The following is an 18,524-nucleotide window of genomic DNA, read 5'->3' on the forward strand; positions in this document are numbered from 1 at the left end:
GACTGAGCCACAGGCGCCACTCCTTGGGCACACTTCTTTCTCAGATGCTTGATCTTCAGCTCTGCGAAATTCTTTCGCTTTTTCTTAAGGGTTTCCGGCACAGCAGGAACCTTCTTTTTCTTCTCTTCAATACCCTCCATGGTTCCAGCCAGAAAGAGCTTTCTTTTTGAGACAGAGTCTCACTTTGTCACCATTGGTAGAAGTCCATGGCATTACAGTTCACAGCAACCTCCAACTCTTGGGCTTAAGCGATTCTCTTGCCTTAGCCTCCCGAGTAGCTGGGACTATAGGCGCCCGCCACAATACCTGGCTTTTTTTTTGTTGTTGTTGCAGTTGTCATTGCTGTTTTAGCTGGCGCCCTACCCACTGAGCCACTGGTGCTGCCCAGAAGTTTATTAATTTTCATATATACACACAGGCATGTACTTAGATTGCATGTATGTATGTACCACAATGTGTTCATTTAGACCGTTTAACGTTTGGGGTTATTATGGATGCTGCTCCAGAAGGACGCACACATGAAGCATTCTGTGAAAGGTACACAGAAGAGTCAAATTGCTGGTTACAGGGTATTCCTGGGTTTGAGGATACAAGTGCTCGGATAAGCCTCTAGGGACGATTCCTGGACGCCCACAGAAGGGGCCTTCCCAAGGGAGGCTCCACCCACGGGGCCACGACTGGGGTTACTGGGCCCACAGACCCTTTATCCTGCTGCCAGCCACAACTCTCAACACCTGGAGAGTTGAACGCTTGGTATACTAACGCGAAAACCCTCACATTATCATGACATTACTGGCTAGCACAAAACAGAAAAACAAAAGAGAGAGAGAGAGGAAAAAAAAAACAGTCAAAAATGGCCTCTATTTCTTCAGCCTCTAAATCTCTCAAGTAGCTGTGAAGAGATGCGTCTGGCGTCCAGGACGAGAGCCCTGCCCCTGTGCAGGGTAAGGAGGCAGCTGGAAGGAGAATGGAACCCACGGAGTTGTGCGCTCTACGGGGAGAGCCTGGTCCGGGTGCCAGGTCCCACCTGTCTAGGCAGAGATTCCAGTTTAGAGCTTACTAAGAAAGGTAAGCGGGAAGAAGCTAATGTAAGCCCCTCTCCTCACTCACGACAGAATCGCCGTAATCACCTAGAACCAGCGTTTTCTGAAACTCAGTGTGGCTGTGTCCCTCTTTTGAGGGTAAGTGTCCAAATGCTTCACTTCTCTTGATTTTGTGGCATGTTAGGGTGTCATCTTACGTATTAACTTTACATTCACCTTACATTTCTCACTCTTATTTTTCCCTGTGTTCCTAGTTCCTGAGTTATTTTTATCATAATTCACTATGTATTTCTGTAAGATATCTCAAATCATCCCCCTTAAAAAATGACAAATATAAATCAATCATCTGTCCAGGTGGGGACCCCCTGGATATCTACCCCCGAGGAGTTACTGTCCCACTCACAAGTTCCTACTATAATTTTTTGTTGGGCTCACAAATTGATGAAAAAGTAAAAATATGAAATAGAAACATTCATTTCTGGTTTCACCTTGATAACCAAAAAGCACTGGTGAGATTAAAAGATGAAGCAACGTCATGTTCTTTAGAATAAAAAATTAATATAATATTCTGTATGGTATTCTATGATAATTTGGTTTACTAATGTGGAACAATTACTGCCAGCCATAAAAACGCATAACTAAGCATGTGATTGAAAGTTAAAATTTATTCTCGTCCCTGCATTGCCATTCAATTGGAAAAACAACAAACAACAAAAATTTGCTACCTACCAATTTCAACCAGGTTGTTCAGGAACAGCAATATAAAAAAGAAAGTACAGATTGGAATGTGTTATATTTGGCCACAAAAAAAGTTTGATAATTCTCACTCATAAAGCAAGATAACAGTGTTTATGATTTTGAAAATTCACCGGAACTTTTTCCTTGAACTGGTTCCTTTCTGATGTATTTTCCTGAGTTCTACCCATGACTGCCACAGTAACAGTCCTGGGATCAGAACCCACATTCCATTAAAAAATACCAGGTAGACCCAACAGTAGAGCCAATTGCCGGTGTTGAGATTGGGGTTTCCGATGAGCCATTCTGGGAAGAAGGTCATCCAGTCGCCATACAGCTCACATACACAGAGGGAAATCTGCAGGAAGTGCCTGTAAGAGAGAAGGAAGCCAGGGGTGAACCTGAGCGTGGCATAGATGGGCCCCTGGAATCAGGATGTCTTTCCTTTAATGGCGGCATCAACACAGTCTTCACTGCAGGAGCCTTACTGAGGCTGGACCTTTGGGGTCCTGTGCTGCTACCGTGACGGGGCTGCTCGTGAAGATTCATTCTTTCCTTTGAGAAGCAACATTGCCTTTTCTAGAAGATTATTCTAGGGCTAAATAAGGACTTTCAGGTATCCTGGCCTATTCTTGGGCCAGGATAAGATTACACCTGATCCAGCAAAGACAGACCTGAATGTAAATCTCACCACAAGCTACAATTTACCCCTCTGTAAAGGGGATAATAACAGCACCTTCCTCAAAGACTTTTGCAAAGATTAAATGTGATGCGTGAAGAGAGGGCCACGTACTGTGCCCGCACACAGGAAGTGCTCAACAATAGAAATATTATCAATGTTTGAAATAATAAAACACCCGACGCATCCATGGTCACGAAGCCAAAAATATGTCAAGGCACCGAAGAGGAATTTAATTTTTATGGCTAACTATCTCTATAAAATGGAGTGGGAGAAAGTGGGTTAAATGACCTATGAGGCCTCCTTCAAACTTAAGATTTTTTTTTTTTTTTTGAGACAGAGTTTCACTTTATTGCCCTTGGTAGAGTACTATGGTGTCACAGCTCACAGAAACCTCAAACCCCTGGGCTTGATTCTCTTGCTTCGGCCTCCCAAGTAGCTGGGACTACAGGTGCCCGCCACAATACCTAACTATTTTTTTTAAGAGATGGGGTCCTGCTCTTGCTCAGGCTGGTTTTGAACCTGTGAGCTCAGGCAATCCACGCACCTTGGCCTCCCAGAGTGCCAGGATTACAGTTGATAATTTTTTATTTTTATAGATGAGATCATGCTATGTTGTCCAGGCTGGAATACAGGGCTATTCACAGGCACAACCCTAGTTAGTGCAATATAGCCTCTAACTCTTGGGCTCTAGAGACCCTCCTTCCTCAGCCTCCTGAGTAGCTCATCTACAGATGTACACCACCACACCCAGCTCAAACCTGGGATTTTATGATGAAGCTTTAAAAAAGATTTTTTGAGGCTCAGAGCCCATAGTTCAGGGGTTAGGGCACCAGCCACATACACCGGGCTGGTAGGGCCTGCTAAACAACAATGACAACTGCAACAACAACAAAAATAGCTGGGCATTGTGGCAGGCACCTGTAGTCCCAGCTACTTGGGAGGCTGAGAGCTGTGATGCCACGAAATTCTACTGAGGGCAACATAGTGAGACTCTGTCTCCAAAAGAAAAAAAAAAAACAAACAAACCACAAACGAACAAACAAAAAAACTTCTTCAGTATAAGGTAGTGAAATGTGAATGCAGCTGGCCTACTGTACATTGTTTCAGGGAATCACCCCTAGGACAGTAATCGATTTACCCCGTGTCACCTTGTCCCTAAGAAGGAAAGAAAAGTGTGTGTGTGTGGGGTTTACAGTCTCTCAGAGTCTGACTGCTGGGATGCTTCCGTTTCCGTCTTTCTCCTCCTCCCCACCCTGTGCCTGCCCTATACCCTCCACAGTCTGCTTCTGAAAAAATTTCTTATTTATCTCGTATGTCTAACTCAGAATTACATAAGCAAATTTTACTTGCATCAATCACTTTCTACAGTGATTTTGTAAAAAAAGGACGGAAATATCACCCTTTTATTATCTAAAATCTTGGTGGCAAATTATCCAATGGTGTTAATACAGTGACTAGGTTGCTACTGAATCATATTTTTCATAATTTTTGTTTTTTGTTAGGCAGAGTCTCACTTTTTTGTCCCAGCTAGAGTGCAGTGGCATCATCATAGCTCACAGTAACCTCAAACTCCTGGGCTCAAGTGATCCTTCTGCCTCAGCCTCCTGAGTAGCTGGGACTATGGGAGCACACCATGATGCTTTGCTAATTTTCTGTGTTTAGTAGATATGGAGTGTTGGAATGGAAACCATTCTTGCTCAGGATGGTTTCAAACTCCTAAGCTCAAGAGATCTTCCCACCTTGCCCTCCCTAGAGTGCCAGGATTACCAGTACAAGCCTCTAGGCCCAGCCTTTTCTCATTATTTTAATGCTGAAGTCTGAAATTATCCTGGTGGCACTGTGCTCCCGATCTAATATCAAATGATTTTCACTTCTATTCTACTTGTTACTTTTTTGCAGTTGGAGTTTCACTCTGGAGCCTGGGTAGAGTGCAGTGGCCTCACACAGCTCACAGCAACCTCCAATTCCTGGGCTCAAGCGATCCTCTTGCTTCAGCCTCCTGAGTAGCTGGGACTACAAGCACCTGCCACAACACCCAGCTAATTTTTTTAATTTTAGTAGAGACAGGGTCTCACTCTTGGTCAGGTTGGTCTACTCTACTTTTTAGATCACAAAAAATGTGGTCACAACCTATTCCAAATGTCACGTAGGCACTGGGACAGCTAATGTTTCCCCTCTTTCCAGCAGCACAGAAGAAACACACTTACCGATAATGTTTTTCTTTGACTATGGCATAAATGAGGAACAAGGCCAGAGATCCATCCAGGACGACAGTCAGAATTTCCAGAGACACAACGGTTGGATCAGAATAAAGCCACCTTGCGTCAGCTTTGCCATATTCTTTCCCTAAACACAAGATCCACGTAGTTATTTAAGGGGCAACCATCTCAGCAGGAGGAGATAGAAGAATCATTGTCACTCTCTCTCTTTTTTTTTTGAGACAAGAGTCTCACTTTGTTGCCCTTGGTAGAGTGCCGTGGTGTCATAGTTCCAACTCTTGGGGCTCCAGCCATTCTCTAGACTCAGCCTGAGACTACAGGTGCCCAATACAATGCCCAGCTAGTTTTAGAGACAAGGTCTCACTCACTGGCTCAGACTGGTCTAGAACCTGGTCTAGAACCTCAGCTTCCCAGAGTGCTAGGATTACAGGGCTGAGCCACTGCGTCCGGCACACTCTCTCTTTCTTCATGATACCTTAGTGGAAGGCAGAAGCAGCCTTGGGACTAAAATGCATTCACCACCTGACAGGGCAGTAAAAATAACATCAAGTTTTATTATTATAATAATTCTACAATAATTCAGTTTCCAAAGTGATTTCACATGTGTGCCTTCCCTCATCCCCGCTCTTTGCATTATAATGGCAAAATTCTAAGTTAATTCAACAAAGTCAGATTTTACAAAGACAATCTTTAGTAATGATCTTGGTTGCACTGCATTCCAGCCAGGGTGACAAAGCGAGACGCCCATCTCTAAAATTAAAAAAAAAACACTGATGATATCAGTAAATGCATTAAAATTCTCTACTTCAAAATTTCACTACAAGGTCTGTAAGCATAATTTAGATGTGGGAAAATTGTTATTAAGAAAATATTCATTGAAAACATGTTTATTTTATTTACTAATTTTTTTAGGCATGTGCCACCATGCCGAGCTATTTTTTATAGGATGAAGTGTTACCAAGTGCCCAGGCTGGTCTTAAACTCCTGGCCTCAAGTTATCTTCCCACCTCAGCTTCCCAAAATGCTGGGATTACAGGCGTGAGCCATTGTGCCCAGCCAGAAAACATGTTTATTAATAATTGAAGATAAACTGAGTGCTAAAGGTATGGGAGGGTAGGAGAGGGTCTGGACTGTACAGTGAATCCCAAATGGACAAGGGGGTGTTCCATGCTGCTCTCTATAGGGACAGAGATCCATGGACACACGCCACAGCCCACAGCCTCAAGCTGTGCTGACTGGGTGGCGAGTGTGCCCTAAAAGATCCTTCTAGACCCACTGTCAGGACAGTTCCTTCTAGAAAGCACCTTGACTCAGAAAGTCTTGTTAGAGATGACTGGCCATGCACTGTGGAAGCCATCTTCTCTCGTATTGATTTAATTACTTTTTAAATTTATAATAAGTGCTACATGCTGGTCCTAAGGCATGTTCAGATAATGACAGAGTGCAAAAGTCCAAGTCTCCACCTCTTTTCTCCCTCTAATACTGTTCTCCCATGGCTTAGAAAAGGTAAGAGTGGCCAGAAGTTAGCACTTATCTGCTATTAGTCTACCAGCGGTTCTCAACCTGTGGGTTGCGACCCACAGGAACTGTATTAAAGGGCCGCGGCATCAGGAAGGTTGAGAACCACTGGTCTAGACAGTCTCCTAAAGGCCTCAGGAAGGCTCCCCTGGGGCCACTGATGAAGGTCTCCAATGAAAGGCTGTTCTGAGAGAAAGGACAATACAGAGGATTAGCTACTTAACGAGAGAACTAAGGCACAGGCTGACAGGAGGCTCTGTAAGAGGCTGGAAACAAACAGGAGGCCTGGAGAGGCATCAGCCTGTCCTTAGCTGTCTGCAGCCTGCTGTACCTTCAAGTAATTGTACTCACTGGGAAACAGTGTCATATGGAAAGGAAAAGTTGCCCCTGCATTTAAATTTACATACCGGATAGATGAAAAGTACTAGCTAGTGCATCTAGAATCTAAGGAAATATTACTTAAGTAAAATGTCAATGCTTTAGAAACAAAAAGTTCAGTGGGCATTAAACCCCAAACCATCATTCATTCCTTTCTTTTTTTGAGACAGTCTCATGCTGTTGCCCAGGCCCGGGTGCTGTAGCATCAACATCACAGCTCACAGCAACCTCAAACTTCAGCCTCCTAAGTAGCTGGGACTGCAGGTGCCCACCACACTGCCCAGCTAGTTTTTCTATTTTTAGTAGAGATGAGGTCTCACGCTTGCTCAGGCTGATCTCAAACTCCTGAGCTCAAGGAATCCTCCTGCTTTAGAGTCCCAGAGTGCTGGGATTACAGGCGAGATGATAGGGCTGAGCGCAGGGACTTGCCCCAAATAGAACCTAGTGCAGGGACACAGAAAGACTGCACAGGTTCCACCCAGAAAGGAGAGTGCAGCAACCCCCAAGCCCTGGACTCTTTGTATTCCCACCCCTTAACTGTGCTGACTTCCCTTTCAAACTCAGCTCACTGGCCCCCTCGTGAATGAAGGCCACACTGCCCACACAGAACCTGGACTTGGTTTCCTTGATAGTGTTTAGCTGTTACAGACACTCATAGCCTGGGGAAGGAGGGCATGCCACACAGGGCCATGTGGGGGCTGTACTTGGAAACACTGGGGGTGACGGAGGTAGGCTCTGTGTTACAAGAGGATGGAGTGAGCCCCGGTCCTGCAGGAGGATGCCACTGGCTTGTTGGAATAGTTCCACAGTCTGACAGGGGACTGATACCTGCTACTTGGGGACAGGGAGGTGCTGTGCCTGGGAGCAGAGTGGGAAGGGAGACATGCAGAAAGCCGTATGAGGCCCTGCCGATGTGACCAGATGTGCACCACGGGCGGTGACTCCTAATATGGATGGATGGTCAGATGTGCACCATGGGAGGTGACTCCTAATATGGATGGATGGTCAGATATGCACCACAGGAGGTGACTCCTAATACGGATGGATGCTCAGATATGCACCACAGGAGGTGACTCCTAATACGGATGGATGGTCAGATGTGCACCACGGGAGGTGACTCCTAATACGGATGGATGGACAGATGTACACCACAGGAGGTGACTCCTAATACGGATGGATGGTCAGATGTGCACCATGGGAGGTGACTCCTAATACGGATGGATGGACAGATGTACACCACGGGAGGTGACTCCTAATACGGATGGATGGTCAGATGTGCACCATGGGAGGTGACTCCTAATACGGATGGATGGTCAGATGTGCACCATGGGAGGTGACTCCTAATACGGATGGATGGACAGATGTGCACCACGGGAGGTGACCCCTAATACAGATGGATGGTAGGAGCACATCACAGGGAAGAACCTGCAAAGGCCAGAGCAGAGTGGACACAGTGTGTGTGAGACGACAGGTGACTAGGCACAGCTGAAGACGACAGTGTGTGTGGAGGAGGGGAGGGGAAGGCCAAGGCCGGAGAGGAAGGCCTGGGACAAGGCGGTAAGAAGCCCTGTGCCCACCAGCCAGCATATCAGGTGGGGCACCTTCTCCCTGCCACTAAGCTCTGACCAGCTCTGTGCTTCTCCAACACACACAGCGGAGGGGCAAACAGGAGCAGGAAAAGCTTGACGATGGGGTCATTCTGTTTACTGTGACTAGTAACTGGGTGTGGGCAGAGGTTAGAGGGAGGGACGCTGGCTAAGGGCAGGACCAGGTCTTCACGCTGGGCCTGCTGTGTCCCCAACACAGAGTGGACATGAGGAGACGGTGAGGGCCATTTACAGCCAGTCCTGTCTGCTAGAGACGCCAGGACAGGCATTGGCCAAGGTCTGAGAGGCCTGCCCCAGCTCTTTGGGTCAGAACCTGCACTGGAACAAGACTCCAGGCAATTCTTGTACTTGACTCTGGGAAGCACTGTGTTCCTTACATGATTCATTGGGTTTTCATCTTCATGAAAATAAAGGGTGCCTCCATCAAGTGAGTTTTCACTTTAAGGTGAATGGTGTGAATGTGAAGATGTTGGAGAGAGACCATGTTAGACGTTAGCATTTCACAGGACCGAGTCCATCTGGGCAATTTGCTTTCTCTGATGCCAGGGAGGGCTGTCAAGGCGTGGGGCGTCATCAGAGCCTCTGCAAAGGGGACCAATGACAAGGATGCTCTCTCTAGGGAGAAGCGATGACTCAGGCTGGGTCCTTCAGCCTCTGGGCTTCTGCAACAATCCCCAAGCAAATCCAGCCACTTGCTGCAAAGGTGCATAGCTGCCTTCAGCTCAGGCCTAGCGCGGAGGTAGCTGGGCTCTGGTTGATAGGCTCAGACTCCCTAAGTGACCACCGGCCAGGACTTGCGGCATCAAAAATGACACTGGTCTTGTTTTGAGAAACACCGACGGAAGCTGACTCAAGCCTCTTACAGGGGTGTCCAACTTCTTGCCCTTCTCTGCACTTTGGAAGAAGAGCTATTTTGGGCTACACATTAAATACAAAAACGGCAATGAAAGCCGATGAACAACAACAACAAAAAGAGGTCTGTGCATAATTTTTGTGATATCCACCACAGATAAGCAAAAAAATCCTCACATAATCTGCATGCAGCCCACAGGCTGAAGGTTGGACACCCTGCAAGAAGCTGCCTATTACATTTATTGATGAAGTGAGCCTGGTTTGTGGCACCTCCCAAGAATTATAATGCTAACATCAAAGATTACTGATTATTGATCACAGGTCTCTATAATAGATATAATAATAATGAAAAAGGTTGAAATATTGCAAGAATTACCAAAATTAGGGGGGAGGAACAAGATGGCAGCAGAGTAACAACTTCCTTACAACCAGGTGTGGTAAGATTGGGGAGAAAAGACTCCAGGCACCTATGGCTGGTGGGATCTGCCCAGGAACATCCCTTTGGGGACACAGGGAGACAGCGAGAGACTTCTGGACCCAGGAGGAGGACAAAAGCAGTGGAGAACTGGCAAGTGGCAGTGTGCGTTCGTTCTGTTGGAGGCCACCTGCAGCTGTAACTATAGCAGCACCAAGATTACAAGCAGGAAAGGCCTTACCTGCAGGCTGTTTTGTTTTTTTGGACTTGGGCACTTGGTTGAGCTTGGGAGAGACTGTGGATGACTTTAAGTGTTGTTTAGGGCCCCGGACTGAGACGCTGAGCCAGAACAGAGCTAATATGGAGCAAACCTTGTTCGGCTGTGGGCTGACCGCATAGCTGTAGTGGGAGAACTGTCCTTGCAGTCTCTGCCCTCAGGGTCACAGAGTGTGGGCAGCCACTGTGGGGGAACTGCCCCTTGCAGGCCCTACCCTCAGGGTTGCATCTCGAGGATTGGGCTGGGAGACCTTGGGCCAGTAATGAAGTTGTCTGAGCAGCCCAAAGGCAGGGACTGAGACGTGGAGATTTCAGTGTTTTGCACAATTACAGCCTTGGCCCTCAGGGTCATATAGTGAGACCGGTTTTGGTGCACTGGATGAGCAGGCAGCCACTGCAGGAGAGATCCCAGTGACAAGTGCTTTTGTGGGAAAGCTGCTGCTTAGCCAAGGTCAACAGTTTAAAATATCTTTTAAGTGGGCTGAAGAGAGATTTAGGCTCTCAACCCTGTGGAGTTTGAGAAATCAGCAGAGGCCTCTAGTCTCTGTCTCGTAGAGCTGTATTAGCATGTGATTAACATCTCATACCCCAGAAGATCACCTGTTGCCCAGACAATATTCAGCAATATATATAATGCTTTGTTTTTGGTTTTGGGTTTTATGTTTCTTTTTAAATTAAATCATAGCTGTGTACATTAATGCAATCATGGGGTACAATGTGCTGGTTTTACATACAATTTGAAATATTTTCATCAAACTGGTTAACATAGCCTTCACGGCATTTTCTTAGCTATTGTGTTAAGACATTTATATTCTACATTTAGTAAATTTCACATGTACCCTTGTAAGACGCACCATAGATGTGGTCCCACCAATTACCCTCCCTCCTCCCATCCTCCCACTCCCCTCCCATACCTGTCTCCTTTCCCCTTCATCTTGAGCTATACTTGGATAAATTGGTTTCATAGTAGGGCTGAGTACACTGGATACTTTTTCTTCCATTCTTGAGATACTTTGCTGAGAAGAATATGTTCCAGCTCCATTCATGTCAATATGAAAGAGGTAAAGTCTCCATCTTTCTTTCAGGCTCCATAATATTCCATGGTGTACAAGAGGAAGTGAAAGGAAAATTAGGGCAAAGAAACAGATAAAAGAAAACACTCATGAGGCAGAATTGGCAGAAAAATCCTGGCAACGTGAAAAACCAGTCCAGAGCAACCCTCCCAAGGGACCGTGAGGTTGCTACTGCAGAGGATTCCACTTATAGAGAAATGTTAGAAATGACAGAAAGTGAATTCAGAATACAAATGATGAAAATAATGAAGGAAATGATGGAAACAATGAAGGAAACTGCTAATAAAGTGGAAAATAACCAAAAGGAAATCCAAAAACAGAATCAAATAAGAGATGAACAATATAAAAAAATATAGAAAGGATATAGCAGAGCTGAGGAACTGAAGCAGTCAATTAGGGAGCTTAAAGATGCAATACAAAGTATCAACAACAGAATAGATCATGAAGAAAGAATCTCAGAGATAGAGGACAAAGCTCTTGAGTTAATTTAGATAGTTAATGAGGCAGAAAAGAAGAGAGAGAAGGCAGAATGCTCACTGACAGAATTATGGCACTTTATGAAGTGCTCAAACATATAAGTTATAGGTATCCCAGAAGGGGAAGAATATCCCAGAGCAGTGGTTCTCAACCTTCCTAATGCCATGGCCCTTTAATACAGTTCCTGTCGTGACCCATAGATTGAGAATTGCTGCCCCAGAGGAATGGAAGCCATACTAGAGAATATTATAAATGAAAAATTCCCAAATATTACCAAACATTCTGACACACTCCTTTCAGAGGGATACTGGACCCCAGGATGCCTCAACTCAAGTAGAGCTTTTCCAAGACACATTGTGATGAACCTGTCCAAAGTCAAGACAAAAGAAAAGATTCTTCAAGCTGCCAGGAGTAAGCACCAGTTAACCTACAGGGGCAAATCCATGAGGGTAACCACAGACTTTTCTAATGAAACTTTTCAACCCAGAAGACAATGGTCATTTACCTTTAATCTATTTAAACAGAACAATTTCCAGCCCAGAATTCTATATCCCACTAAGCTAAGCTTTAAAATTGATGGAGAAATCAAATCTTTTACTGATATGCAAACACTGAGGAAATCTGCCACAAGACCAGCTCTACAGGAAATACTTCAACCTGTTCTACACACTGATCATCACAATGGACCACCAGCAAAGTAAGCACCCGGAAATTACAGGACAGAACCTAGTTTCCACAGTGATGCAAAAGACAAAACTAAGCAACAGACTTTCACAAAATAAGATGAATAGAATGCTACCACACTTATCAGTTATCTCAATAAATGTTAATGGCTTGAATTCCTCACTGAAGAGGCATAGACTGGCTGATTGGCTTAAAAGAAACCCAAGCCATCAATCTGCTGTCTGCAGGAAACACACCTAGCCTCAAAAGACAAATTAAAACTCAGAGTTAAGAGTTGGAAGACAATTTTTCAGGCAAACGGAATCCAGAAGAGGGGTTGCAATCTTATTTTCAGATACATGTGGATTTAAAGCAACTAAAGTCAGAAAAGACAAAGGTGGTCACTTCATATTAATCGAGGGAAAAATACAACAAGAAGACATTTCAATTCTAAATATTTATGCAACCAACTTAAATGCTCCCAGATTCTTGAAACAGACCTTACTTAGTCTGAGCAATATGATATCCTATAACACCATAATAACAAGGGACTTTAACTCTCCTCTCACAGAGCTGGACAGATCCTCTAAACCAGTGGTCCTCAACCTGTGGGTCACGACCCTATGAGGAACTGTATTAAAGGGTCGTGGCATTAGGAAGTTTGAGAACCCCTGCTCTAAACAGAAATTAAACAAAGATATAAGGGACTTAAATGAGACCCTAGAACAACTGTGCTTGATAGATGTATATAGAACGTTCTCAAAGATAAAGAATTCTTCTCATCGCCCCATGAAACATTCTCCAAAATTGATCTTATCCTAGGACACAAAACAAACCTCAACAGAATCAAAAGAATTGAAATTTTACCTTGTATCTTCTCAGACCCACAAGGCACTAAAGGTGGAACTCAACTCCAACAAAAACGTTCAACCCCACACAAAGGCATGGAAATTAAACAACTTCATGCTGAATGACAGTTGGGTGCCGGAAGAAATAAAAGAGGAAATCATTAACTTCCTTGAGCATAAGAACAATGAAGACACAAGCTACCAAAACCTGTGGGACACAGCAGAAGGAGTCCTGAGAGGAAAATTTATCGCTTTAGATGCCTACATTCAAAAAACAGAAACAGAGCACATCAACAAACTCACAAGCCATCTTATGGAATTAGAAAAAGAAGAACAATCCAAGCCAAAACCCAGCAGAAAAAAAGAAAGATCCAAAATTAAATCAGAGATCAATGAAATTGAAAACAAGGGCGGTGCCTGTGGCTCAAAGGAGTAGGGTGCAGGCCACATATACTGGAGGTGGCAGGTTCAAACCAAGTCCCAGCCAAAAAAAAAAAAAAAAAAGGAAAACAAAAGAATCATTCAGAAAATTAATGAAACAAGGAGTTGGTTTTTTGAAAAAATAAATAAAACAGATAAACCTTTAGCCAGATTAACTATAAATAAAAAAGTAAAATCTCTAGTAACCTCTATTAGAAGTGATAAAGGGGAAATAACAACTAATGCCACAGAGATACAAGAGATCATCTCTGGGCGGCGCCTGTGGCTCAAAGGGGTAGGGCGCCAGCCTCATATGCCGGAGGTGGCGGGTTCAAACCCAGCCCCGGCCAAAAACTGCAAAGAAAAAAATCATCTCTGAATACTACCAGAAACTCTATGCCCAGAAATTTGACAATGTGAAGGAAATGGATCAATATTTGGAATCACACCCTCTCCCTAGGCTTAGCCAGGAAGATATAGATCTCCTAAACAGACCAACTTCAAGCACTGAGATCAAAGAAACAATAAAAAATCTCCCAACAAAAAAATGCCCTGGTCCGGATGGCTTCACACCAGAATTCTATCAAACCTTCAAAGAAGAACTTATTCCCATACTGCAGAAATTATTCCAGAAAAATGAGGAGGAAGGAATCTTCCCCAACACATTCTATGAAGCAAACATCACCCTGATACCAAAACCAGGAAAAGTCCCAACTAATATGGAAAATTTCAGACCAATTTCATTAATGAATATAGACGCAAAAATTCTCAACAAAATCCTAGCCAATAGATTACAGCTTATCTTCAAAAAAGTCATTCATCATGATCAAGTAGGTTTCATCCCAGGGATGCAAGGCTGGTTTAACATACACAAGTCCATAAATGTTATTCACCATATCAACAGAAGCAAAAAAAAAGAAATAAATAAATATACAAAAAAAAAAACACAACATATGATCTACTGAATAGATGCAGAAAAAGTATTCAGGAAAATCCAGCATCTTTTTCTAATTAGAACACTGAAGAGTATAGGCATAGGTGGCACATTTCTTAAACTGATCGAAGCTATCTATGACAAACCCACAGCTAATATTTTACTGAATGGAGTAAAACTGAAAGCTTTTCCCCTTAGAACTGGAACCAGACAAGGTTGTCCTCTGTCACCTTTACTATTCAACATAGTGCTGGAAGTTCTAGCCAATACAATCAGGCAAGAGAAGGAAATAAAGGGAATCCAAATGGGAGCAGGGGAGGTCAAACTCTCCCTCTTTGCTGATGATATGATGCTATACTTAGAGAACCCCAAAGACTCAACCATAAGACTCCTGGAAGTCATCAAAAAATACAGTAATCTCTCAGGATATAAAATCAATGTCCACAAGTCAGTAGCCTTCGTATGCACCAATAACAGCCAAGATGAGAGGCTAATTAAGGACACGTCCTTTCACCATAGCTTCAAAGAAAGTGAAATACCTAGGAATATACCTAACAAAAGAGGTGAAGGACCTCTATAAAGAAAATCATGGGAGGCGGAGCAAGATGGCAGCTGAGTAACAGCTTCCTTGCATCTGGGCACCGTGAGTCTGGGGAGATAGGACTCCAGGCATCTCTGGCTGGTGGGAACTGCCTATCATCACTCCTATGAAGATACAGGGAGTCAGCGAGAGACTTCTGGACCCCAAGAGGAGGACTAAAACAGTGGAAAACCGGCAAGTGGTCGCGTGTGTTCAATCCGTCTAAACCCGCCCACAACTGTAAGTTCAGTAGCAGCGAGACTGCAAACCAGAAAGGCCTTACGTGTGAACTGTTTTGATGTCCTTGGACTTGGCACTGAGTTGAACTGCCTTGGGGAGGGCCTGAGCGGGAGTGCGGAGAACTTTGGCCGTTGTCTAGGGCCCCAGTCTGAGCCGCTGAGCCAGACGGAGCTAATAGTGTTTGGCGGTGGGTCACACGGATCCATTGTCAGTGATGTGCCCCGGCAAGCTCCGCCCTCAGGGTTGCAGAGTTACAAACGGGTGGGAGCTGGTAACCCAGCAACCAAGTAGCCTAAGGGTGGGGTCTGAGCCACCTTGCAGCCCTAACCCTCAGGGGCAGAGTGAGACCGGTTTTGGCACACTGAGTAAGTGGATAGCCACTTCAGCAGCGATTCCAGCGAGAAAGCTGGGAAAGCTTCTGCTCAGCAAGTTTACAAGTTCAAAGTGCCTTTTAAGTAGGCTGAAGAGAGATTTAGGGTGTCTACCTGCTGGGGTTTGAGAAATCAGCAGCCTCCAGTTGTATCAGAACTGTGACTAACATCTCATACCCCAGAAGACCACGTGTTGCCCAGACAATATTCAATAACATATACAAACTGCTTTGTTTTTGGTTCTGTATTTTTTTCTTTTTTTTTTTTGTTTGGTTGTTTTTTTTGTTTCTTTATTTTGACGTTGCTGATGTTCTTTTGTTTTTTTAATTTCAATCTTTTCCACACAGATCCCTTTTTCTTTCTCAATTTTCCTAGTTTAATTATAATTTCCCATTGCTGCCTTTTTTAATAACTTCAACTTCATTTTTGCTAGTGTTTCTACCGATATAATTTGGTTTTTCACCCAATTTTATCCCCGTAAAGTTTTCTGTTTGCTTCTTTTGGTTTGATTTATAGCATTTTTGTCTTTCCTCTCTACTTGGTGGAGGTGAGGTACTGTGTCTGATCAGGTTAGCAAAGAGCTGCTGACCTCAAGGGAACCACGCAACTGGGCACCCCCAGAAGGTGGGGTTTTTTAATGTTGTGTCAAAGTACCCTACTGTACACCTATATTTCCCTGTCTCCCTCTTTCTGTGCCTCTCTTCTTTTTGTCAATATTCCTTATACCCACCCCCTCTCCTTTCTCTATCTTTCTTTTTTTCTTATCACTCGGTCCTCCTTTCTTTCATCCCCTTTTTTTGCTCCTCAACCTTCTCACCTTTCTGGTCCTGTAACCCTTAGTCCACAGGCACAAGAACTTAAAGAGCAAGAGGAAGTGAAAGGAAAATTAGGGCAAGGAAACAGATAAAAGAAACCACTCATGAGGAAGAATCAGCAGAAAACTCCAGGCAACATGAAGAACCAGTCTAGAACAACCCCACCAAGGGACCATGAGGTAGCTACTGCAGAGGATTCCACCAGTATAGAAATGTTAGGAATGACAGAAAGGGAATTTAGAATACACATGTTGAAAACAATGAAAGAAATGATGGAAACAATGAAGGAAATTGCTAATAAAGTGGAAAATAACCAAAAGGAAATCCAAAAACAGAATCAAATAAGAGATGAACGATATGAAGAATATAAAAAGGATATAGCAGACCTGAAGGAACTGAAACAGTCAATTAGGGAACTTAAAGATGCAATGGAAAGTATCAGCAACAGGTTAGACCATGCAGAAGAAAGAATTTCAGAGGTAGAAGACAAAGTTCTTGAGATAACTCAGACAGTAAAAGAGGCAGAAAAGAAGAGAGAGAAAGCAGAACGTTCACTGTCAGAATTATGGGACTTTATGAAGCGTTCCAACATACGAGTTATAGGAATTCCAGAAGGGGAAGAAGAATGCCCCAGAGGAATGGAAGCCATACTAGAGAATATTATAAAAGAAAATTTCCCAAATATCACCAAAGAGTCTGACACACTGCTTTCAGAGGGATATCGGACCCCAGGTCGCCTCAACTCTAACCGAGCTTCTCCAAGACACATTGTGATGAACCTGTCCAAAGTCAAGACAAAAGAAAAGATTCTGCAAGCTGCCAGGAGTAAGCGCCAGTTGACCTACAGGGGCAAATCCATCAGAGTTACCGCAGACTTCTCTAATGAAACTTTCCAAGCAAGAAGACAATGGTCATCTACCTTTAATCTACTTAAACAGAACAATTTTCAGCCCAGAATTCTGTACCCTGCTAAGCTAAGCTTCAAAATTGACGGAGAAATCAAATCATTTACGGATATACAAACATTGAGGAAATTCGCCACAACAAGACCAGCTCTACAGGAAATACTTCAACCTGTTCTGCACACTGACCACCACAATGGATCAGCAGCAAAGTAAGAACTCAGAAATCAAAGGACAGAACCTAACCTCCACACTGATGCAAAAGATAAAACTAAGCAATGGACTCTCACAAAATAAGACAAATAGAATACTACCACACTTATCAATTATCTCAATAAATGTTAATGGCTTGAATTCCCCACTGAAGAGACATAGATTGGTTGACTGGATTAAAAAACACAAGCCATCCATTTGCTGTCTGCAAGAAACACACCTGGCTTCAAAAGACAAATTAAAGCTCCGAGTCAAGGGTTGGAAGACAATTTTTCAGGCAAATGGCATTCAGAAGAAAAGAGGAGTTGCAATCTTATTTTCAGATACATGTGGATTTAAAGCAACTAAAGTCAAAAAAGACAAAGATGGTCACTTTATATTGGTCAAGGGGAAACTACAACAAGAAGACATTTCAATTCTAAATATTTATGCACCCAATTTAAATGCTCCCAGATTCTTGAAGCACACCTTACTCAGTCTGAGCAATATGATATCTGATAATACCATCATAACAGGGGACTTTAACACACCTCTTACAGAGCTGGACAGATCCTCTAAACAGAAATTAAACAAAGATGTAAGAGATTTAAATGAGACCCTAGAACAACTATGCTTGATAGACGCATATAGAACACTCCACCCCAAAGATAAAGAATATACATTCTTCTCATCACCCCATGGAACATTCTCCAAAATTGATCATATCCTGGGACACAAAATAAATATCAACAGAATCAAAAGAATTGAAATTTTACCTTGTATCTTTTCAGACCATAAGGCACTAAAGGTGGAACTCAACTCTAACAAAAATGCTCAAGCCCACCCAAAGGCATGGAAATTAAACAATCTTCTGTTGAATAACAGATGGGTGAAGGAAGAAATAAAACAGGAAATCATTAACTTCCTTGAGCATAACAACAATGAAGACACAAGCTACCAAAACCTGTGGGATACGGCAAAAGCAGTTTTGAGAGGAAAATTCATCGCTTTAGATGCCTACATTCAAAAAACAGAAAGAGAGCACATCAATAATCTCACAAGAGATCTTATGGAATTGGAAAAAGAAGAACAATCTAAGCCTAAACTCAGTAGAAGAAAAGAAATATCCAAAATCAAATCAGAGATCAATGAAATTGAAAATAAAAGAATCATTCAGAAAATTAATGAAACAAGGAGTTGGTTTTTTGAAAAAATAAATAAAATAGATAAACCATTGGCCAGACTAACGAGAAATAGAAAAGTAAAATCTCTAATAACCTCAAT

General features: G+C 43.3%; 1 protein-coding gene across 1 annotated transcript in view; it reads right to left on the bottom strand.

Moving 5' to 3' along the window:
- Positions 1 to 1,817: 1,817 nt before the first annotated feature.
- EBPL (EBP like) overlaps positions 1,818 to 18,524 on the bottom strand; it is a 36,967-nt gene continuing 20,260 nt past the window's right edge. The window contains exons 3-4 of the mRNA XM_053563982.1: positions 4,668 to 4,806; positions 1,818 to 2,149 (exon numbers count right to left, since the gene is read on the bottom strand). Coding sequence (XP_053419957.1) covers positions 1,909 to 2,149; positions 4,668 to 4,806 — 380 coding nt within the window. The 3' untranslated portion in view covers positions 1,818 to 1,908. The remainder of the gene's footprint in view (positions 2,150 to 4,667; positions 4,807 to 18,524) is intronic.

Source organism: Nycticebus coucang, chromosome 15 (assembly GCF_027406575.1).
Source record: "Nycticebus coucang isolate mNycCou1 chromosome 15, mNycCou1.pri, whole genome shotgun sequence".
Classification (NCBI taxonomy): domain Eukaryota; kingdom Metazoa; phylum Chordata; class Mammalia; order Primates; family Lorisidae; genus Nycticebus; species Nycticebus coucang.